This window comes from Camelina sativa, chromosome 16 (genome assembly GCF_030686135.1).
Source record: "Camelina sativa cultivar CO46 ecotype springtype chromosome 16, ASM3068613v1".
Classification (NCBI taxonomy): domain Eukaryota; kingdom Viridiplantae; phylum Streptophyta; class Magnoliopsida; order Brassicales; family Brassicaceae; genus Camelina; species Camelina sativa.
Window position 1 is genome coordinate 24,768,848 of NC_141895.1, and position 23,467 is coordinate 24,792,314.

Below are 23,467 nucleotides of genomic sequence, written 5' to 3' on the forward strand. Positions count from 1 at the left end.
TTCAAAATTCTTTTTCATAGTTTTCCCAAAAAAAAAAGTATGGTCCTTACAATGTCTTTGTTTTAGATCAAAACTTTTAAGTTAAGTAATTGATCTTTTCTTTATTATAAGTAAAATTTAATAAGAAATCTTTATGGTATATGTTTCTTCGAAACAAATGTTTCACTTCAATTTTATTTTTATTTTTAGATTTTTATAATTACATAACTTGTTTTTTTACTCCACCATGCATTAAAATCTTACTTACATTCTGAAACTATTAACCCATTCTAAATTTTGAAATATAATCATTTTTTTGGTTATAATTTTAATAATAACACTATTACTAAAACAAATTTATAGTATTATTTACTATTTTAAAATTTTCATTTATTTTACTTATTTCATTTTTAGATAGTTATTATTTTTATTATTTACTTAAAAATTATATTATTGTTTATACTATATTAAAATTTAATTAATTTTTTATTTATTTTAACTATTATTAATTATAAGTAATAAATATGCAATGAATGAATATTAAAAATAGTTTTTTTTTTATGCAAAAAAAAAAGATTGATTAGGTGGATGCTAATGTGGAGTAAGGAGAAGTGTGAAAAGTTAACTTTATATTTTACTAGAATTTTAACCCCGCGCACGCGCGGGATTTTAATTTAAAATATTTTTTATCAATATAAATTGTTGAGTTCAAATATATTTATTGAAATTTTTAAGTATAAATCTATATTAACATTAAACTTATTTTACTAAGTAACATACAACATATATATTATTGAAGATAATGTTTATTTGTTATATTTATTTGAGAGGGATTTTAATTTAAATAATTTTAGGAATAAGAGTCATTAAATATAAATATAATTAATCATTTGAAGTTTAAAAGATAAATCCAAATAAAAGTCATACTTACTTTACTAATCTATATATATAATATATATATTGTCTAGTGTCGCAATAATGTTTTTCTGGTAAATCAATAATATATCACGTAGTAACAAAAAATGACTTAAGAATCTCCCTCGAAGAGTACATTCCATATTTATATCCAATGAAAACATCAATTTAAAATTTCTAACGATATTCCACATTATAGAGATCATTGACCTAATTATAGAGATCATTGACCTAACGCCAAAGGTCGATCATTGACCTAATTATAGAGATCATGTAAACATATCGATATTCCACATTAAATGCAAATATCCAAAGTTTCATGAATATTTTTAATGTTATGTCGCTACAACGGAGTTATCCAAATGCATCACCTGCCATAATAGAATTTCCGACCAAGTCAAGAATGCTTAAATGGTGAAATGATTAAACCCGACATCCGTTCACTAATCCAAGTTACATATATGTCTAAAACCCTCATATGTTATTTTCATATGTTAATTTTGTGATGTAACCTTACCTTCGTCTTCTAAAAAAAACATGGAATACTTTAATAACATGTTATTTCTGGCAATTTTTTTGGTTAAAAGCATTTGATCATAAATTGATAAAATCTCAAGCCTGTTTTATATTTTATTTTTTATCATGTTACAGAATTGTAGCTCCGGTTGATAATATGCACTCTGAGATATGCTATACATGTCACTTTTTTTGTAACGACTTACATATCATTTTTTCTTTATTTTGTGACCATTGATTTTGTGTTTTTTTTAGATGAATTAATTTTTCAAGATTCTGTTTCATAGTTTTTTCCAAAAAAAAAAATTTTGTGACCCTTACAATGTCTTCGTTTTAGATCAAAATTTTTAAGTTGAGTTGAGTAATTAATCTTTTATTTTTCTATACGTGAAATTGTTCCTTAGAAACTAATGTTTCACTTCAATTTATTTTTATGTTTAGAATTTTATAAATACAATTACATAAATTATTATTTTTACTCCACCATGCATTAAAATCTTACTTATATTTTAAAACTTATTAATCCATTCTAAATTTTGGAATATGATCATTTTTGGTTAAAATTTGAATAATAATATTATTACTAAAATAAATCAATAGTATTATTTTACTATTTTAAAATGTTAATTTATTTAAAACATTTGGGTTTAATATGGGTTTTTAAAGTGTTATGAATGAATAGATTAGAAGCTATATAGTGGATTAGTGTTTAGGATTAGGCCCAAATAAAAAGAATGAGTTGCTGATGTGGCAGCACGAGGAGTGAGAAAAGGTAACCTTATATATATTTTTTTTTGGTCAAAAGAATCTAATGAAAATTATTATAATTCCTAAGAAATGGATGAAAAAAATAACATGTGGCATCATTAGACCAATGAGTCCGTTATTTAGTGTTCACTTCTTTATAAACTTCATCTTTGTCCCAAATCCCAGTTGCGATAGGAGGATTCAAAGTTGAACTCATCTTCTTATTCTCATCATTCTAAAACCCTTAGCTTCTCTCTCCGGTAACGCTGCTGATCATAAGTTTTTTTCTAACTTACTATTCAACTCTATGTTTCAATCTAACTCTAGTGCTGCAATTTGATCTATCTGCAATATCATATATGGATTAGTTTGCGTGTTTTTTTTCTTGTTTTTTGAGTTAAATAAATTGTTCATATTCTATATGTGAATTTGGTTTATGTAGAGTTTGTTTCTGTTTCGTTATCGGAGATTATGTTGACCAAGTTCGAGACCAAGAGTGACAGAGTTAAAGGTCTAAGCTTTCACTCTAAAAGGCCATGGATTCTCTCCAGTTTGCATAGTGGTGTGATCCAGCTCTGGGATTATCATATGGGTACTTTGATCGATAGTTTTAACGAGCACGAAGGACCTGTTCGTGGTGTTCATTTTCACACTTCTCAGCCTCTATTCGTCTCCGGAGGTATACATATATATGCTTTCTTCTGTTCATCTAGAATTTAACATAAAGTTTCTTCCTTGTTCGATTTCTCTCATTGACGTTGAAAAAGAAGTCTTAATGCTTTGTCTAGTATCTTAATATTGTAAAAGGAAGAGGCTTTGCAATTTTGGTTTGGTTGATATTGTAAAAGGAAGAGGCTTTGCAATTTTGGTTTGGTTGATATTGTAAAAGGAAGAGGCTTTGCATTCTTCTTCATTACATTACAAGATTAAAGTTTCTTGTCTAACATCGTAATCTTGCAGGGGATGATTACAAGATTAAAGTTTGGAACTACGAAACACGGAGGTGTCTTTTCACTCCTCTTGGCCATCATGATCATATCCGCACGGTTCAGTTCCATCACGAGCACCCATGGATTGTGAGTGCCAGTGACGATAAGACTATCCGCATTTGGAACTGGAAATCCCGGACTTGTGTGTCTGTCTTGACTGGTCACAATCACTATGTCATGTGTGCTTCTTTCCACCCAGAAGAATACTTAGTCTTATCAGCTTCCTCAGATAAGACTGTTCGTGTTTGGAATATTGGTGCTCTTAGGCGGATGACAGAGTCTCCTGCTGGTGGTGTTGCTTCTACTGTCAAATACGTCGTTAAAGCTCATGAGAGAGGTGTGAACTGGGCTGCTTTTCACCCCGACCGTCGTCTTATCGTCTCCGCTGCAGATGACTGCGAAGTCAAGGTCTGGCGTATGAATGGTAACTCATTTTTATGTTATACGTTTCTGCTTCCAAAACTTATCTGCTATCAATCGTTAGTGACATACTTGTTTGTAAAATTTGTGTATGCCTTATTGGAGTTAAGGTAGTATTGCGTTCTCTTCAACTTTATTGCAGATCTCAGAACTTCGGATCCGTGGGGTACATGGCGAGGTCATATGAATAATGTTACATCCGTTATGTTCCATCCAAAACAGGACATAATTGTGTCAAGCTCTGAGGATAAGAGCATCCGTACCTGGGATGGTGACGAGGGAACTGCAATCCAAGTCTTTCGCCGTGAACATGATCGATTCTGGATTCTTGCAGTTCACCCTGAGATTAATTTGCTGGCAGCGGGACATGACAATGGTATGATTGTCTTCAAACTTGAGAGAGAACGTCCTGCATTTGCTTTGAGTGGTGATTCTTTATGCTATGCCAAGGCTAGATTTTTGCGGCGCTATGAGTATTCAACTCAAACATATTCCCAATTTATTCCTATACGGCCTCGTCTTACCCCAAGCTTGAAACAAAGTTATAGGACTTTATCGTACAGTCCGACAGAAAATGCAGTCCTAATCTGCTCAGATCTGGATGGTGGTTCTTACGAGTTGTACATCATACCGAAAGATAGCGTTGGGAGGAGTGACGTTGTGCAAGATGCAAAGAGGGGGACAGGGGGTTCTGCGGTGTTCATTGCTCGCAATCGGTTTGCTGTTCTTGAGAAAAGCACCGGCCAGGTTCTAGTGAAGAATCTAAAGAATGAGGTGGTTAAACAGATTCCTTTGCCTATTCCCACAGATGCTATCTTTTATGCTGGGACTCGAAATTTGCTTTGTAGATCTGAGGATAAAGTGGTTATATTTGACCTTCAACAAAGGCTTGTTCTTGGTGAGCTTCAGACACCTTTTGTTAGGTACGTTGTTTGGTCTAACGACATGGAGAGTGTTGCTTTGCTCAGTAAACATACTATCATTATTGCAAGCAAGAAGCTTGTCCTCCAGTGCACGCTTAATGAGACAATACGTGTGAAAAGTGGAGCCTGGGACGACAATGGTGTCTTCATCTACACAACTCTGAACCACATCAAGTACTGTCTTCCTAATGGAGATAGTGGAATCATCCAAACCCTGGATGTCCCAATCTATATCACCAAGGTTTCTGGAAATACAATCTTTTGCTTGGACCGGGATGGGAAAAACAGGGCTATCACCATTAATGCAACTGAGTACATTTTCAAGCTTGCACTGCTGAGAAAGAAATATGATCACGTCATGAGCATGATAAAGAACTCCCAGCTATGTGGACAGGCTATGATTGCTTATCTTCAGCAGAAAGGATTTCCTGAAGTTGCCCTCCACTTTGTTGAAGACGAGAGGATTCGATTCAATTTGGCTCTTGAAAGTGGAAACATCAGTGTTGCTGTTGCATCCGCTACAGAGATTAATGAGAAAGACCACTGGTATAGACTCGGAGTGGAGGCTCTTCGTCAAGGAAACTCTAGAATTGTTGAGTTTGCCTACCAGCAAACAAAGAACTTTGAGAGGTTATCTTTTCTTTATCTCATTACTGGCAATTTAGACAAGCTATCAAAGTTAATGAAGATTGCTGAGGTGAAGAACAATGTAATGGGTTAGTTTCACAATGCTCTCTACCTAGGAGATGTTAAGGAGCGTGTTAAGATACTAGAGAATGCGGGTCATTTGCCTCTAGCCTATATCACAGCTTCGGTTCATGGTTTAAATGATGTTGCTGAGCGGCTGGCAACTGAGCTAGGAGACAACGTGCCCTCTTTGCCTGAAGGGAAAACTCCATCGCTTCTAATGCCTCAAACTCCCATCATGTGTGGTGGTGATTGGCCACTTCTGAGGGTGATGAAAGGAATTTTTGAAGGAGGGCTTGAGAGTGCAAACAGAGGAGGGGCTGGTGATGAAGAGGAAGAAGGTGAAGGAGATTGGGGTGAGAGACTTGACATCGAAGCCATATTGGATGGTGAAGAAGCAGCTGACGAAGACGACGAAGAAGGTGGATGGGGGAGACTTGAAGACTTGGAGCTCCTACCAGAGCTTGACACTCCTAAAGCCTCTGCTAACGCTCATTCATCGGTATTTGTGACACCTACTCAAGGTATGCCCGTAAGTCAGATTTGGAGCCAGAAATCTTCCCTTGCTGCTGAGGAGGCTGCAGCAGGAAGCTTCGACACTGCAATGCGTTTGCTCCACAGACAGCTTGGCATTAGGAACTTTGCGCCTTTAAAATCGATGTTTCTTGATCTTTTCATTGGGAGCCATAGCTATCTCCGTGCCTTTTCTTCATCTCCTGTGGTTCCTCTTTCCATTGAGCGTGGATGGAGCGAGTCTTCCAGTCCTAACGTCCGTGGCCCGCCAGCTCTTGTTTTTAACTTCTCTCAGCTACAAGAGAAGTTCAATACCGGTTACAGGTTCACAACAGCTGGGAAATTAACTGAGGCTCTCGGTGTCTTTCTCTCTATTCTCCAAACCATCCCATTGGTGGTAGTCGAGTCAAGAGAAGACGTTGATTGCGTCAATGAACTGATCTACAATGTTAAAGAATATGTTCTCGGTCTTCGAATGGAGATCAAGAGGAGAGAAATGACAGATGATCCAGTGAGGCAGCAAGAGCTTGCGGCTTACTTCACTCACTGCAACCTCCGAATCCCTCACGTACGCCTAGCGCTGATTACTGCAATGAGCGTCTGCTACAGGTCAGAGAACTTTGCAACAGCTTGTATCTTCGCCACTAGATATCTGGACACACACTCAGCTGTGGAGAGCCATAATATGATGGCTATAAAAGTTGAGCAAGCCTGCCGAGGCAACATGACAGATGCGACCAATCTTAACTACGACTATAGAAACCCGTTTGTGATATGCGGGTCCACTTATGTCCCGATATACAGAGGACATAAACGCGTTTCTTGTCCGTACTGTACAGCCTGGTTTGTACCAAGCCAGGAAGGAAACATCTGCGCGGTCTGCGATCTTGCAGTTATTGGTGCAGATGCATCTGGTTTGCTATGCTCTCCGTCTCAATTACGGTGACATATATACTCAGAATTATATCTTGGAGAGGTTCCTCCTGAGGTCCTCTGACATCAGTAGACCATAAAATACAAAATAATTTGTTTGCCAAAGTTATATAACTACAGTACTTTTGTTTCTTGTTTCTTGGAATTTTGGTTGTCCATTACATTTAGAAGGACAATGCTTCTCTCTGTTTTATTGTCCTTTCGTCGGCCTTCAAAGTTCTCTTCTCATTTTAGGAAAGAGTTGGAAAACAACTCAACAACGTTCGGCAACAACTCTCACATATATTTTCTTATGTTATTTCTATATGGTGGATGGATTATATAAGAACATGATTCTGCATATAAAATATTTTGCAATCGAGTTGAAAAAATGTGAAAACCACAATCGTCATTATGCTTTGCAATTCACAAGGAATATGAATAAAATTACGGCCGACAATAGTACAAAGCATCGATCATATATAAAAATTCATAAAATAAAGTATAGATAAGAAACATACCATAAGTTTCCCACCCATTGGTGAACCAAAAAAAAAAAAAAAAAAAAGTTTCCCACCCATCATTATAATTAAGATATGTGGCATAGATACATGAGTATAATAACCAAATAGAATTATGTCATTGTTGTAAATAGGTAGAGAAAACCCCAAAAGCTTTTAATTGCTACTAAACAAATCATTGCATGAGCTAGTAATCTTATTGTAACGTTATGGATGTTTTAGTTTTTTTTAGTTGAATTTCATAATGTGGTTTCTATGCACAAAAGATAGAGAGTGCTAAAAGCCTAAACTTTAGTTACCAATGGAACCTAATAAATAAAAAACAAAAATACCATTTATTTATAAAAAGAAAATAAAAACGTTTTAAAAAACAAAACCAAGAGAGCAAGGCCTCTCCTGATAATTATATGTACATAATATATATATATATGGTGTTAAGGAAGAGGTGATGATGATGATAATGGGGAGAAGGTGTGAAGACTGTGGGAATCAAGCCAAGAAAGAGTGTGTGTATATGAGATGCAGAACGTGCTGCAAATCCAAAGCCTTTCATTGCCAAACTCACATCAAGAGCACTTGGGTTCCTGCCTATCGAAGATCTCATCACCAACAACACCAACACCAAAGGCAACCGCAACCACTCTTTACTACTAGTAGTAACATTAAACGTCTGAGAGAACTACAACGACTTCCAGATTCTTCTCCTTCATCATCATCAGGTTCTTACCTTCTTTTCTCTCCTACTTAATGCTCTCTTGTATAAGAGTTTATATAAATCTCACCAGATCACATCTTGATTTTTAGCATTTTCGAATTTCTTTGACTTTTTGAGTTAATTGTATTTGACCTGAAGATTGAAAATTTGGAAAATTGGATCTCATGAGTCATAAACCTAAAACCATATAGAATACATGTCGATTCTTCATGCACATATGATGACGCTTAAATCAAGATGCACACATATATATATATAAAATCCATGTTTTTTTTTCTTGAATTCGACTGTATGAAGATCCATGATGAATTAGGTTTACTATTTGATGTAAAAACTAAAAATGATCACAAGCCGGTTTGCTTATGATTCTTGATTTTTTGTTTTCTTCCATTTTTGTGTGTGTGTTTATTCTTGATTATTTTAAGAACTAGATTAATTAGTAAATATAAAGCACCATAATGATCATTGACAATATCTTGAAATGTAGCAATCTTGTGTATGTCACTTGTTCTTTAAAGTTCCAATAGAAAAAAATATTGCTACGTACAAAAACAAATTTATTGAACAATACTCGATCGTGAATCAAAGCATGTGATATTGAAACATTCTTTCCGATATTAGGTGTACAAATCCGCACCACTCCGGAACATTTACCGGCAGAGTTGAATTTTCCGGCAGATTTTCGCTGCCTAAAAGTGAGTTCGATCCACGACGGAAAAGAGCAATACGCTTATCAGACGACGGTGAACATTGGCGGACACATTTTCAGAGGGATTCTTCACGATCAAGGACCCGAAAAAGTGATGGTAGATCATCATAATAATAGAAATTGTAATAATCGTCAAGAGACGTTACTTCCACCTTCAACTTCTTCATATCCATTGATGATCACTAGTCATTTTACCGATTTCATGTCCGGCAGCAACCAATATTCTTCAGTCCTAAGAAGATAGATAGTTTTTAATTGGTATACTTCTTGTAATCTAATGAAATGGTGTGCTACTTCAAGTTAGGGCTCTCACATATTGCTACTTCTCTCGCTCCTACATATTACGTTAATTCATTTACAGTCATATATCTAATTAACACTTTTTTCTTGTTAGCGCATTTCATATAATAGCTTCATTGTTGTATGCATAAACCATTTTGTTTTTAATGAACTTATATCTACACACAACAATCTAACACTCTAGGGAAAGAAATAAGAAGTTGAAAAGAACCACGTAAATCTTATCTAGCTAATCATGAAAAGAAAAACAAAATCTAGGATCTAGCTCCAAAAAAAACAGAAGATAGATTTAGTATACATATGAGTTGCACAAAAAATAAATTTAGTATACATATGATGATGATGAGGATAAATTTAGAGCATCTTCCAAAGTCGTAACTAAATGATTTGTGTCCATAATATTATAGTCATAGACAAATGAGTATGTTAACAGGTGGCCGTTGAGAGGGGGATTAACTTCTGTGTCTTTACCTACTAGCCTGCTTTATTTACTCATCAATTCCATACTATTATAGTTCTATTTAATGGTGCATAGATACTTCAAAAGTGTTTACGTTTTTTTAATGGTTACATCAATAATCAAACTGATCTATCTACCTGTTTATAATCTAATTGTCAACACCAATAACTAACATATCCACAATAATAATAGTTAAAAACCATAATCGTATCATACATGACCACGTATATTGTGAATAATCATAAATTTTCAGCTCAAAAATTAATTATGAGTAAATAAATGAACAAAATATCCATCATATATTCATATCTTATGTCAATTTCATAAGTGAGACTCGATAACAATTTTTATCGGCCTACCTTGAATTGAGTCTCATCTAATGGATTCTAAATTTCTAATAAGGCAAAACTGTAGAAAAGAGTTAGTTATCTAGCGATGAGAATAATCAAGCTTGCATCACAATTTTGCATTTATAAAAAGGCTACGTCGTATATGAGTGTGTTTGCAAGTAAAGTTAGATGTTCTTGCTTTGGATTTTAAAGATTCGATTATATGTGTTATAGTTATATCCGTGAATCATTCTTTTTCTTTAGGAAGCCTTTTTATATACAAGTATATCAAAGATAAGTTTCCTTAAACAGGTGTCGGTATCGTACATTATAAGATGCGATCTCCTTTTAGCATTAGCTTTTTGGAATTATTCGCTCCCCCTAAAAAGTATTTGTAACAAACAAACTTAAGATTTTAAATTTAGTTAAAGGCGTTAATGGGAATCACACCCTATATGGTGTAGCCTAGCCTATGCATGCATGTAAAGCTAAAGCCACCACCCACAAGTTCAATATAGATTAATACTATTATTTCTTGCTTGTATTATAAAAAGACCAATTCATATAAATTAAAAATCAACAAACAAATATTGAGTATCATTGTGGATGTTAAGATCCTCATCGGATGTCTTTGCTTGAGACATAACAATATAACATGGTTTGGATGGAGGACCTCCGAGAAGATTAAATTTTTTTATATATAATTATTCTTGACGATTAAATCAAAATTTGTGATTCATAAAATGTGTCCAATTGTTGATACGATCCATCCTCGATGTTGCAATATAGATTATTAAATAACATTAGTTAACACATATTTTATTTTTAATTTCAAATTTAGTCCCATCAAAGTTTTTAATTCTCTATAACGAATTTGTTTTCATCAGAATAATGATAAATTTAATCGTAGTAACGAAAATCAAAAAGTTGAATACATATTGTTTACTGTGTGTGCTAGCTAACCACAATGTTTATCGGGCTAGAAATGTTCGAAAAAGCCCGACTTCAATATGGGCCGTCACAAAGAGAACCCATACTTAAATAAGATTTAGTAAACCAGGACAAAAACGTAATTCCCGACAATATAAATCATGATTCATATTCATATGGGTCTCATCTCTCTCTCTATCTGGGACAACATAATCATATAATAATAATAATAAACAACAAAATACAAAAAAGAAATACGTGGCAGTAACAAACAACACGAGACGACAACAAAATCGCCTCTCTCTCTCTTGTCGCTCAAAAATCAAAACTGTCCCCCTTAAGGCTCATCGATCCACTGTGAGAGAGAGAGAGAGAGATCACGAATCCGAGATCTTCCTCCTCCGCGAGATTCGGAATTCCGATCGAAGATATGGCGGAAACTCACGGTGGTTGCTGTCCGCCGATGGATCTGATGCGTTCCGAGCCTATGCAACTCGTTCGAGTCATTGTTCCCATGGAATCCGCTCATCTTACCGTCTCTTATCTTGGCGATCTCGGCCTCGTCCAGTTCAAAGACGTGCGTTATACACTTTTACTCTCTCTCCCTCTCTCTCTCTCTATGATCATTCATCTCTGTGACTCTGTCTACCTTTTGATTGATGATTTCATTTAGTAGGCGTGTTCGATCATCCATTGCAATATGTTGTTGATCTGTTGAAGCATTGTCTTTTGAATTTTGGCCTTCGATTTCACTATTTGAGATCTTCTGTTGTTCTTATATGGCTATTTTTGATGTTGATTCCAGCTTAATTCTGACAAGAGCCCATTCCAACGGACTTATGCTGCTCAGGTAAGTTCTTTGTTTACAGTTACACCTCTTTTTTTTTTTTTTTTTTTTTTTTTTGTGTGTGTGTGTGTGTGTAGAAAGAAATGAAAGAAAGTTTTATCGTATAATGGTAAAAATTGGTTTTCTCTTTGTTGTTGTCGTTGATGGATGAAGATAAAAAGATGTGGAGAGATGGCACGAAAGATACGTTTCTTCAAGGACCAAATGTCAAAGGCAGGAGTTACTCCCAAAGATTTCCTAGACAAAGAAAATGATATTGATTTGGATGATGTTGAGGTGAATCGAATCCAGATGCCTGCTTTTTTTTTTTTTTTTTTTGGTACTTTATGCTTCCCGTTTCTTCTTGCTTATACTTTTTTCTTCTTCCTCCTTTATTCAGGTAAAGCTTGGAGAGCTAGAAGCTGAACTTGTTGAAATCAATGCTAATAATGACAAGTTGCAGCGGTCTTATAATGAACTTGTGGAGTACAAGCTTGTTCTTGAGAAGGTAAATGTCTTTTCATTCTACTTAAATCACATTTTTTGCCGCCTTACATGTAGAGTCCTATAATTTTTCTTACTTGGATTTAAACTCGTTTGACAGTTTTCTGGTTCTGTAAATATATTTACCTGAGGAGAAAATTCGATACTAATGCCACCACACTATATATAATGTTTGTTCCACAGTGTTTTAGTGAGTGTAAAGGGTCTTCTATAGTGCAAAATGCATATTTACACTATTATGGTTATAGCGTTGGATGTGCATCTCGTGCTATATTCATGTGGATGTTATTGTTTTTAGGCTGGTGAGTTTTTTGCTTCAGCCCATAGAAGTGCTACCGCACAACAGAGTGAGATAGAAACACAGGAAGCTGGTGAAGACCTCCTTGAGGCTCCTTTGTTGCAGGAAGTATGAAAGCTGCGACTGTTTTTCTTCGTCGAGTTTTGTTTTCTCAAAATAGCCTTACAAACTCTCCCTTTTAACAGGAGAAGTCTGTTGATCCAACAAAGCAAGTAAAGCTTGGATTCCTCACTGGGCTAGTGCCTCGTGAAAAGTCTATGGTGTTCGAGAGGATCCTATTTCGTGCAACTAGGGGAAACATCTTCATACGACAGTCTGTCATTGAAGAGTCCGTTGTTGATCCCAACTCTGGGGAGAAGGTTAGCTGCTTATGTTCTGCTCGTAGGTTCTCTTAAGCATAATGTCTCTTTCCTCATAGGCGCATGCAGATTAAAATTTTAAATTCTTTATGTACTTTCTACGTTCCTCATATGCACATGCTATTATACGTCATTTGAACTGCCTCTATGGTTTTATCTTTCTTTTGCCGATCTACCTATAAAATATATTGTTCTACATGGAATCCTGTTATTTTGGAAAAATATACTCATTCTGTTTGCCTCTGCCAGGAGTTGACTTTATCTAAAATAATGTTACAGGCTGAGAAAAATGTATTTGTTGTCTTCTATTCTGGGGAAAGAGCAAAAAGCAAAATTCTTAAGATATGTGAAGCTTTTGGGGCCAATCGCTATCCTTTCAGCGAAGACCTGGGCAGACAAGCTCAAATGATGACTGAGGTATGTATATTCTTATTCTTATGATATATGAGTGATTCCGCTATTTTTCTATCATTAGTCATATATTTCTGTGCATTTATCTGTACAACTTTTAGCTTTATTTCTGGGCATGAGTTATAGATGATCACCATATGAAGCTTTAGTCAATTGTTTTGTATAATAACCAACAGGTAACGATGGATTTATATATTTCCTCTGCATAATGCTTATTGAGGGTTGTATAGACTAATTTTAGTTTATAGTCATTGTGGATTATATCCTCGCAGTAATAGCTTGTGATGGGAAGGTCAGCGTTTCTAAGTTGAACAGTTGCTGTATATCTTGGGAGTAGCGGTTAATAGGTCTCAGAGAGTTTTTTTTTTGTTAAGGAGGAGAAAAGCATGTTACGGACCTTCCTTGTACCTTTTTTGTGGTCCATGTTAATTTGGGAGCTTTATTTGGGTGGAATATGTTTGTGCACACATGGTTAGCATCCATGTGAGAGTACATCTTAGGCCAGTGATTTATCTGATTTCACGTTTCACTATATTGATGATATTATATCCCCAGAAACTATTAACCTTGTTTAGTTTTCTCATACTGTTTCAGGTTTCAGGTCGGTTATCAGAACTTAAAACTACCATAGGTGCTGGGTTGGATCACCGCAACATTCTTTTGGAGACCATCGGAGAAAAATTTGAGCAATGGAACCTCAAGGTATTATCTTATTTGGAGCTTTGTTTTCTCTAGTAGAGTGCCAGTTGGTGCTCAATATCAGTGTCAGGTAAGATCAGTTATCATCACAAATCTTTACCTACGCAGGTTCGCAAAGAAAAAGCCATCTATCACACCTTGAACATGCTTAGTCTTGATGTGACTAAGAAGTGCCTTGTGGGTGAGGGCTGGAGTCCTGTCTTTGCTGCAACAGAAGTGAGTTACTTTACTTGCATATAGTTAAAATTATTGCATATGTTACTCGTGCCACAGTGAGTTTAAATTTTTGCACCTGCAGCTTCAAGATGCGTTGCAGCGTGCTGCGGTTGACTCTAATTCTCAAGTTGGATCAATTTTCCAAGTCCTGAGGACCAAAGAGATGCCTCCGACTTTTTTCCGCACAAACAAATTTACTACAGCTTTCCAGGAAATTGTTGATGCATACGGGTAAGCATCTTTTCTGGAACTTCATCTGCTGTTTAGGAAAGAGGAAATCGGAAATTGGATTGATAATAACTAACATATTCTTAGGATTAGTGGATACTTGAGTAATATGATTTTGCCTCTTATACACTCGTTAAGATATAAAATTATGTTTTGGTTTCAACTGTTTCTGATTTGTATTAGCTTCCGTTTTTTACTCAATATGGAATACCCCTGAATATTTCTATAAGCTGTGTTTTCAATTATCAATTCAGTTGGTAGAAACAACCTTTCTTGTTTCTTTATCTTTTTCACTCATGCAATGTCCATGGATTTTCTCATGTGTTCGTCTCTTGAATTCCATGGATCTTCTTTGATCACTACATTGCAGTGTGGCGAAATATCAAGAGGCCAATCCTAGTGTCTTCACAATTGTTACCTTCCCCTTCCTGTTTGCTGTTATGTTTGGTGACTGGGGTCATGGAATCTGCCTGCTGCTTGCAACTATGTATTTAATATTGAGAGAAAAGAAACTTTCCAGCCAGGTAATATCCTTAATTGACAGCATCTATTTTCCGACTGAGCACAGTATAAGATTGGTATCTGTTTCAGCAAAACCCGCAAATTGGTTTTGTTGCATGTTGATGTATTAAGACTTGTGTGAAAATGTCATGTTAAACAGAATTCACTTAAGAGTTGTTACTTTAATTAGTCGTCAATCTTTGTCTTTCTTGCAAGTTCTTGATGCTAACCCATCAATCCTTGCTTTTTGACAACAGAAACTTGGGGATATTATGGAAATGGCTTTTGGTGGTCGTTACGTTATTTTTATGATGTCACTCTTCTCAATATACACTGGTTTAATCTACAACGAGTTCTTCTCTATACCATATCCATTGTTTGCCAGCTCAGCATACGAATGCCGTGATGTTTCTTGCAGGTATGTCAACTTGTTCTCTAACCCCTTTTGCATTAGAGGAACATCTATAAGACTCTGAGTTTCTGTCTTCTGCTCTCTTGTTCAGTGAGGCTACTACAATTGGTCTTATCAAAACCCGAGACACTTACCCATTTGGTGTGGATCCTGTGTGGCATGGTACCCGCAGTGAGCTACCATTCCTGAATTCGCTTAAGATGAAAATGTCGATTCTTCTTGGAGTTGCACAAATGAACCTAGGAATCATAATGAGCTTCTTTAATGCAAAATTCTTCAAAAGTGCTGTAAACGTATGGTGAGTCTTCAATTCTCTTCCCTGATCATTAGGTACTCCTCCCAGTTCGTTGATCGACTCCCTAGGAAATAAAGTGGTCTTAACTGTAGTTAAGTCTCTGATATTACATGGTTTTAGGTTCCAGTTCGTTCCCCAGATGATATTCTTGAACTGCTTGTTTGGCTATCTTTCGGTCCTCATCATCATTAAGTGGTGCACTGGTTCTCAGGCAGATTTATATCACGTAATGATATACATGTTTCTGAGCCCTATGGATGATTTAGGAGAGAATCAGCTTTTCCCTAACCAGAAAATAGTACAGGTTCGCATTGACCTAACTTTGCACTCTCTCTGTCAAAAATCAGATGCTTTAGTCTCATATAATACGTACCTTTCCTATTCCAGCTCACATTCCTCTTTCTGGCTCTGGTTTCTGTTCCGTGGATGTTGCTGCCAAAGCCGTTCATCCTGAAGAAACAACATGAAGCTGTGAGTCCCTTTCCTTGTTGATTTCCTTAAAAGCTTCTTTTATTGAAATTTGTGCTGACCATTACCGAAAGGTGATTTTTGCTTTTTCCCAGAGACATCAAGGTCAGTCATATGCACAGCTTGATGAAACAGATGAGAGTCTTCAAGTAGAAACAAATGGGGGAGGACATGGACACGAAGAGTTTGAATTCAGCGAAATCTTTGTGCACCAACTCATTCACACCATTGAGTTTGTGCTTGGAGCTGTTTCCAACACTGCTTCTTATCTTCGTCTTTGGGCCCTCAGGTACAAACTACAACTTCCAAAGACACCAAATAGTACTGATTTTCATCTAACAGAAGTCCTATGAAAACTAGCACTTGTCACTATCATCGTGCAGTACAATTCTATTTGAGTCCATTGGTTCTTTGATGGTTTAATGTTGAATTATTAGTTTCTGACTTCTTGCTTATGTCATGACTAATCTCTATGCTTTGCTGGCATTCTTATTCAGTCTCGCCCACTCTGAGTTGTCGTCAGTTTTCTACGAGAAGGTCCTCCTTATGGCTTGGGGGTAAGCAAATGCAATTACAAATCTTTTAACCTGTCTCTGCAAAATGTCAACTATTAGGTTTGTTTGTTTGTGGGAAAAATAAGCTGGTGTTATGTGGGCGACCTTATATAGAATTAGAAATAGGTACATTTTCACTTATATAGAATCTCTTTTAGGGGAATTGATCCTAAGAGAAATGGGGGGGGGGGGGGGGGGGGGGGGGGGGGGGGGGGGGGGGGGGGGGGGGGGGGGGAAAGAATGGGATTGTTTAAAGGTTTGTTTGTTTGTTGTGAAAATGAGATCCCCCCCCCCCCCCCCCCCCCCCCCCCCCCATTTCTCTTAGGATCAATTCCCCTAAAAGAGATTCTATATAAGTGAAAATGTACCTATTTCTAATTCTATATAAGGTCGCCCACATAACACCAGCTTATTTTTCCCACAAACAAATCACAACAAACAAACAAACCTATTCACTTATATAAGAGGAATGGGGGGGGGGGGGGGGGGGAAAGAATGGGATTGTTTAAAGGTAAAGTACCCATTTGTTGTTGTGATTTGTTTGTGGGAAAAATAAGCTGGTGTTATGTGGGCGACCTTATATAGAATTAGAAATAGGTACATTTTCACTTATATAGAATCTCTTTTAGGGGAATTGATCCTAAAAAGATTAAACAAATTTTATTTTGTTAATGATTTTCTTACTCATGTTTGTTCTGCACAGATCACTATTTTCGTTATGTATTAATGGGAATTTAAAATTTGTCAAGAATCAATCGACACCAAGTAATGAGAAGAAAAAAAGAAGGTATGATTGGGTATGAACATCTGATAACCTAGTTAAAGTCATAAAGATAATGAAATTCATTACATAACTAAGTTAGTTAACTGAGGACATAATAGTTTTTATTAGAGCATCCTTTTCATACATAAACAACGACTAGAACTTAAATCTTTCCCACTCGTGAACAAATTGGAGGCATTGGAGGAGAAAATCAAGTTTCAGGCGAATAGTTGTCTCTTTTTTTCTGAAGGCATTCAGAATTTCAGATGTGTACGAGTGTAATCGGAGACACAACGCCCGACACGGTTATACGAGTTAACATATAATATTTACAAAAGAATGTAACGTGAAAGTTTCACTCGAAAATATATTTATATTTTTCTATCGCCCATGTTTATGTGGAACCATGCCGTTTTAGACATGACGAACACTAATTTCAAAAGTCACATTAGTATGTTAAGAAATCCCGAAGGTCTATCAAAACTTTTCTCGAACAATACATAGACATTCACCCCTTTATAAAATTAAGAAATAAAATCTGTATACATTATTATAAAATTAAAAATTTAAACCGCTTTTTTATAAATCCAAACCGACGTATAATTTCGTTCTAATTGTAAAATCTAAACCCTAACCATCTCATTCGTAAACCTAGACTGATATATAATTTCGTTCTAATTGTAAAATCTAAACTCTAACCATCTCATTTGTAAACCCAAACCGACATATAATTTTGTTCTAATTGTAAAATCTAAAACCTAACCACCTCATTTGTAAACTCAAACCGACATATAATTTCATTTTAATTGTAAAATCTAAACCATAATTCTCATTTATAAACCCAAACCGATATATAACCTCGTTTAATTGTAAATCTAAACCAAGTTAATATTTAACTTTTCTCAAATAAATTATACAGAATTTGTTTCCTTTAATTTGTTTTGTTTTTTAATTTAATTTTGATTTATTTTTAAATAAAACATTTTGATTGGTTGAGAGGGGAGGAGGTGAATACAAAGGTTCACCCCTAGGGTATATTTTTTCATTTAATTATGGGGAACTTACTAAGATGTTATAGAAATTAGATAATATTACAAGTTACATACAAATTTCTTTTTTTTCATTATCACATTTTGGGTATATTTTTCATACCAGTATGCCCTTGTTACACGATATAGGAAAAACCGTAATTACAAAGACTGTCATTACTTTTTAATTCCACATAAGAAAAAACGCGTAGCCACGTCAGAAATCGAGTGAGACAATTAACTCAGCTGCAATTCAATGAGTGAGACAATTAACCAGACTCTTTTTGAGCGTCCAAGCTCGCGTCAAATTTGGACTTGTCTCTGATTCAAGTATTACCAGGAGGCTTTCTTTATGAGTCAGTCTATTCGAATTTGGATTGTATCTACTCGAGAGGAATTTCTCCTTCAGGATATCCAGATTCTCTTCATCAGTTATCCTGGATATTATGGTCGCTTTGGAAGGATAGGAACAAGAAGGTTTTTCAAGGCACACAGCTGGAGCCGGTTGGCACAGTTAATCAGGCTGTAAGTAAAAAATAATTATGGAAAGAGGTGCAGTGTCGGCCAGAGGCTTTTTCTGGTTCCTTAAATCCATTGAACTCTTTGGTTCCTATGGTGAGCCAGGGTCAGGGTCCCCGTTGTCAAATAGATGGATCTTGAAAAGTTTATGAGCCCAATTTAGGTTTGGGTTGGTGGTGTTGTAATGATGAAGCTTATACTTTATTGTTGGGAGCTGGATGTCTAAGACGAAGTCCTTCCCCACTTCATTTGGAATTGGAAGCTCTGCTTTGGGCCATAGAGAGTATTCTTTCCACTGGAGTCGTCTGCTAGAAATTTGAGACGAATAGTGCAGAACTAATCGTGATGATTCAAGCCCTTGAAGACTGGCCCGCATTCTCTACTCCTCTAGACAATTTTCACCAGCTCCGGGCTTCCTTCCCTTTCTTCTCCATATCCAAGATTTCTCACTCCTCGAATCTGAAGGGGGAACGTTAAGCTCGGTCGTCCAGATCGTTAATTTCTGCAATTTCTTTTGTAAATTTATTTCCTCTGGTTTGGGCTACTAATCGTGGAGTCGTATTCTAATTACTGTTTGGTTTACAAAAAAAAGTTCAGCTGTAAACCACTACAATGGCAATAACGATTAAGTTACGGTATGTTGCGGCTAATTTAAGGAAAATGGTTGAATTATGAGCAAACGGCTGAATTACGACCATAACCCAGCCTGGAGTTACCATTGACTTATGAAATATGCCTAAATTATGAGAAAATGGCTGAGTTTCGAGCATAACTCAGTCGTAATTACGGCTGAGTTTTTATCTGATGGTTAATCTATCAAAAACTTGGCTGAGTTAAGATTTCGACAAGGTTGAATTAACTTTCTCAAGCTGGCTTAGTTATTAACGACGCTTACTTATGGGATATCGTTACAGCTGATTTACGGTTAAGTGTCATAATTCAGCCGTAAAGAGCTGAATAACAAAAAAAACTCGGTCATTTTACGGCTGACTTATTAGCAAAAGATTAATTACCAGAATAGCATGGAATTACGGCCGACTTATTAAACGGTACTACTGAGTTAAATATTTTCAGTTGAGTTACGACATGAAACGGCTGAATTTGACAGCTATTTTTTTGTTTTTTAATTATTGTAATAGTACTCATGTTGCGATTGCACTATAGTTTTGTTTGAGGGCTTGTTTAATTAGGGTGATTTAATTTGGTGGCTTACTTGCCATTTCATCAATTAAAAAATGACGTCGGATGCATCATTCCATGTCATCATCATCAAAGGAAATACAAACGTCTTTTTTCTACTCGTCTTGCTCTTCACCTTGTTCAAAAAGGATTTACATGTTCTTCACCTTGTTGTTCATATCAATAGAGATATCCTGAACTTTATTTTTGAACATCCAATTTGTTATCGTATTCTTCATTCTTCTTCATTTTCGTTCATCTTGCTCTGATATATGATGGATCCGGTTCCAGTAATTGTTGTTTCCGTTAATTGGTTAAAGAAACAAAAAAAATAAGTATTTAATACCGACGATAGAGCATGTAGAGTGATGGAGATTGATGCGGAAAAAACGCATGACAAGCTTATGAAGTTGGTTCTCGATGACTACGGATTGAACGCGTTGAACCATAAACTAAAGTTGAGCTACACGATCTCGAACAAGGATATAAAACATATTTTGCAAGATATCCACCAGTTATGTCTCCGCTGATCGACAGTTGCAATGTTTTCTAAGCCTATTAAAAATCGATCAGCTACGTCTCTGTATGGAGTTTTTAGCGAAAGAGTCTAGCGAAATTAACGAGAAGAAAGGGGGGCTAGAGGTAGGATGAAATGGTCAATCAGTTCTGACTCACGGATATAGTTCTCTTTAATGCCTTTAAGAGAGGGCTTAATTAGTCATTTTCTAATATACACGTGTTATTTATTTCATTTTCCCACTATGATGTTATATATTTAATAATTTTTTTCAAAATGACTAATTTTGCAAAAAGGCATTACTTTATAAGAAAACAAAATAATAGTCTTAAAGTTAAATTTGCCTTAAATTTTTGTTTTGTCGGCTTTATAAAAATAAATGCTGACAATATAATAAAAGACTAAAAATAATTAATGTTCACAAAATTAAATATGATAAAAAATCTCAGTCAAACTATACATTTATTAATATTCACGCCGATCAGACCCACAGCTTAATCTTTCCTTGTAAAAGCTACGGTAACAATATATGAAAGATTCTTTCACAACTTTGCAAGCTCCGCCTGGATTCCACTCTCTTCCTATATATATATAAGAAGATTTTGTGGAGAAAATTCAGAGACTAAACAATCATGGAAAGACGTGATTTAGATTCTTCAATTTCAAAAAAACGACGGATAGATTATACGATGACCAAAGATATCTCAAACCTTAAGGGCGAGGGTAGTTCTAAGGTCGGCGAATCTATCTGTACGACAAAAAAATTTGCTGATAGTACAATTTACCGATTGTACTTCAAAGGTTTGGTGAGTGATAAGACGACGACGAATAATGAAAAGATGGTATTTGCTGGTATTGGAGTTGCGATCTGCGATGATGCGGATAGTTTGTTGTATGAAATGAAGGAATCGGTGGACGCCACCAAGATTCTCAGCCGAGTAGAGATTTTAGGAGCGATTTGTGGCATAAATCACTCAATTCAATTGGGGATTAAAAATTTGGTGATTTATTGTGATGACTATCGAATTTACCAATTGGTAAGTGCTTCTTTTCTCTGTTATTTTTATTGGTTAGTTTAAGAATTAATGAGGCTAAAATATCCTGAATGGTAGCTATTGTTTGCTTCTTTTTTTTTTTTTTTTTTTTTTTTTTAATTAATCTTGCTTTAGAGATATAGTGTTTGAATAAAGTTCATCAATTGATCTACCATATGTTTCAATACTTGTTTGATTTGATAGCATGGGCAGAGGTCAATTGACCCTTTTATTTATTTATTATAATACCATATTCTCTTTTACCATGCAATTTTGTTTTTTTGTACAACTAACTTTCATACCACTGACTTACGTTTAGTAATTGCATTTGGAGAGATCGGTAGAGTTTATATATAGTCCCAAACAATTTGATTGTAAATGAGAACTAGAATGAACTAAATTATTTTCATTGCAGATAAATGGTAGAGGGGATTTTTCTACGCAAACGTTGGAGGATCTGGTGGGAGAATTCATACACTATAAAGAGAAACTGGCTTCAAGTGAGATTGTCTTGGTTGCACCAAATGCTGTTAAGTTTGCTTATAGACTTGCAAGAGATGTGATAGCTTCTCAAATCAGCAGCAATGCTGATGTGGAGGCAGCACAGGGAGTAGTAACTTGTCCCATTTGTTATGACGATGCTGACGACCACATGTTATTTACTAACAACTGTGGTCACCGTCACTGCTTTACCTGCGTGAAAAGGTATGTGGAAGTGAAGCTGCACAGCGGAGTCTTGCCCACATGCATTGAGCATGGATGCATGTCTAAGCTCACCCTTGGAAGCTGGCTCTTGTTGTTCACACCAAAGCTGAAGGGGCTGTGGAATCAAAGGATGAAAGAGGACTTGATTCCCGCTGCAGAGAGAATCTGTTGCCCATACCCAAGCTGCTTAACGGTGATGTCCAGAACCAATCTTGTTCCCCTTCAAGGCCACCCGTCCAATGTCCATGCTTGTGTTAAATGCTGTGGACTCTTTTGCATTGATTGCAAAGTACCATCCCATTCTGGTTTGTCCTGTGCTGATTACAGGAACCTTCCCCCTGAAACTCTTGTTGATGAGATGGAGCTCACGTCTCTGGCAAAGGAGAATATGTGGCGTTAATGCGTCAAGTGCAGGCTCTTTATTGAACGCGTTGGGGGCTGCATAAAAATCAAGTGCAAGTATAGCTATAAATCGAATCCGATTAATTAGCTACTTCATATATATATGAATATATATTACTATTATTTAAAAATGGTTTTTTTTTTTTTTGGTTTTTGTTTTGTAGATGTCACTATGAGTTTTGCTTCGATTGTGGGGTCGAATGGAAGATTTTCCAACGAAAATGCCCTTCTGGTTGCGTTGAGAGTTACTATGATGGTTTTGATGTTGAAGACGAGGACGAGGACGAGGGCGATGACGAGGAAGAGGACGAGGATGGTGGCGAGGACGAGGACGAGGACGAGGATGGTGGCGAGGATGGTGATGTCGACTTCGAAGAGTCTGGTGTCGACCAAACCTATTAGGCTATTTACCTTAATATGTCAAATGAGCAGAAAGACTGAATTGCTCTGATCATTTCTGAAGTAAACTGAATTGCTCTGTTTTTTTTTTTTCTTTTTCTTTTTCTTTTGCTTTTGGGATTTTAAATAATAAGATAAGTCATGTAATGTTATTTGAACTATTAAGCTGTTTCGGATTCACCAAGAAATGTGTTTTAATTAATTTTATTTAAAGATTTTAAAATTAATATAGCATTGCAGTAGAGAGAGTAAGAACAGAATAATGAAAAAGCTCATCAAGTGGCAGCAGCAGTGACGGTGGAGACCAAACTGTCAACGCCGCAAACGTTTCGACCTTTACAAATCTTGTAGAAACAATTCTCACCCCAAGATTCACCCCACGAGTTCTTGATGATCCAATACGGTTTTGCCTTGAACCTTGCCGAGCCATAACCAACCAATAGCACACCGTGGTTGAGCCGCTGCCACCAGCATATGTAAAGGCACGACACTCCTCCAATGTAGGTTTGCATGTAAGCTGCGTTGATGCCCACAGCTAGAGGACCGTTTTTGACAAGGTTTGCAGCTATTTGATCTTCGTTCATA

The 23,467-nt window shown here is 36.0% G+C and overlaps 4 protein-coding genes and 2 pseudogenes across 7 annotated transcripts; 5 read left to right on the forward strand and 1 right to left on the reverse strand.

Annotated features, from left to right (window-relative positions):
• Positions 1 to 2,341: 2,341 nt before the first annotated feature.
• Positions 2,342 to 6,838, forward strand: LOC147925922 (coatomer subunit alpha-2-like). Of its 2 annotated transcripts, none has more exons than XM_087490360.1 (4): positions 2,342 to 2,417; positions 2,600 to 2,836; positions 3,118 to 3,570; positions 3,709 to 6,838. In XM_087490360.1, exons 2-4 carry the CDS (start codon positions 2,629 to 2,631, stop codon positions 5,208 to 5,210), a joined length of 2,163 nt encoding a protein of 720 aa, XP_087346486.1. In that variant the 5' UTR covers positions 2,342 to 2,417; positions 2,600 to 2,628; the 3' UTR covers positions 5,211 to 6,838. The 2 variants fall into 2 exon arrangements, with proteins under 2 accessions (XP_087346486.1, XP_087346487.1); XM_087490361.1 differs by having other exon boundaries at positions 2,346 to 2,417; positions 2,626 to 2,836.
• LOC147925923 (coatomer subunit alpha-2 pseudogene) lies at positions 5,397 to 6,838 on the forward strand (annotated as a pseudogene). Its single transcript, XR_015583721.1, has one exon. The product of XR_015583721.1 is annotated as a coatomer subunit alpha-2 pseudogene (transcript).
• A 730-nt stretch (positions 6,839 to 7,568) lies between these two features.
• On the forward strand, positions 7,569 to 8,935 carry LOC104751797 (protein SHI RELATED SEQUENCE 3-like). The gene is made up of 2 exons (XM_010473828.3): positions 7,569 to 7,841; positions 8,459 to 8,935. The coding sequence occupies exons 1-2, from the start codon at positions 7,571 to 7,573 to the stop codon at positions 8,788 to 8,790; spliced, it is 603 nt and encodes a 200-aa protein (XP_010472130.1). The 5' UTR covers positions 7,569 to 7,570; the 3' UTR covers positions 8,791 to 8,935.
• Positions 8,936 to 10,766: 1,831 nt separating this feature from the next.
• On the forward strand, positions 10,767 to 17,490 carry LOC104751799 (V-type proton ATPase subunit a2). The gene is made up of 19 exons (XM_087492368.1): positions 10,767 to 11,142; positions 11,371 to 11,415; positions 11,566 to 11,688; positions 11,792 to 11,899; positions 12,194 to 12,301; positions 12,379 to 12,552; positions 12,832 to 12,969; positions 13,558 to 13,665; positions 13,771 to 13,878; positions 13,961 to 14,109; positions 14,477 to 14,630; positions 14,865 to 15,025; positions 15,111 to 15,317; positions 15,435 to 15,618; positions 15,702 to 15,785; positions 15,878 to 16,071; positions 16,280 to 16,339; positions 17,040 to 17,123; positions 17,295 to 17,490. The coding sequence occupies exons 1-19, from the start codon at positions 10,996 to 10,998 to the stop codon at positions 17,416 to 17,418; spliced, it is 2,460 nt and encodes an 819-aa protein (XP_087348494.1). The 5' UTR covers positions 10,767 to 10,995; the 3' UTR covers positions 17,419 to 17,490.
• A 3,405-nt stretch (positions 17,491 to 20,895) lies between these two features.
• LOC104753914 (E3 ubiquitin-protein ligase RSL1-like) lies at positions 20,896 to 23,070 on the forward strand. The gene is made up of 3 exons (XM_019237979.2): positions 20,896 to 21,379; positions 21,792 to 22,540; positions 22,648 to 23,070. Exons 1-2 carry the CDS (start codon positions 20,975 to 20,977, stop codon positions 22,479 to 22,481), a joined length of 1,095 nt encoding a protein of 364 aa, XP_019093524.1. The 5' UTR covers positions 20,896 to 20,974; the 3' UTR covers positions 22,482 to 22,540; positions 22,648 to 23,070.
• Positions 23,059 to 23,466, reverse strand: LOC147925924 (putative cysteine protease RD19B pseudogene; annotated as a pseudogene). The gene has a single exon (XR_015584941.1). The product of XR_015584941.1 is annotated as a putative cysteine protease RD19B pseudogene (transcript).
• Position 23,467: the final 1 nt, after the last annotated feature.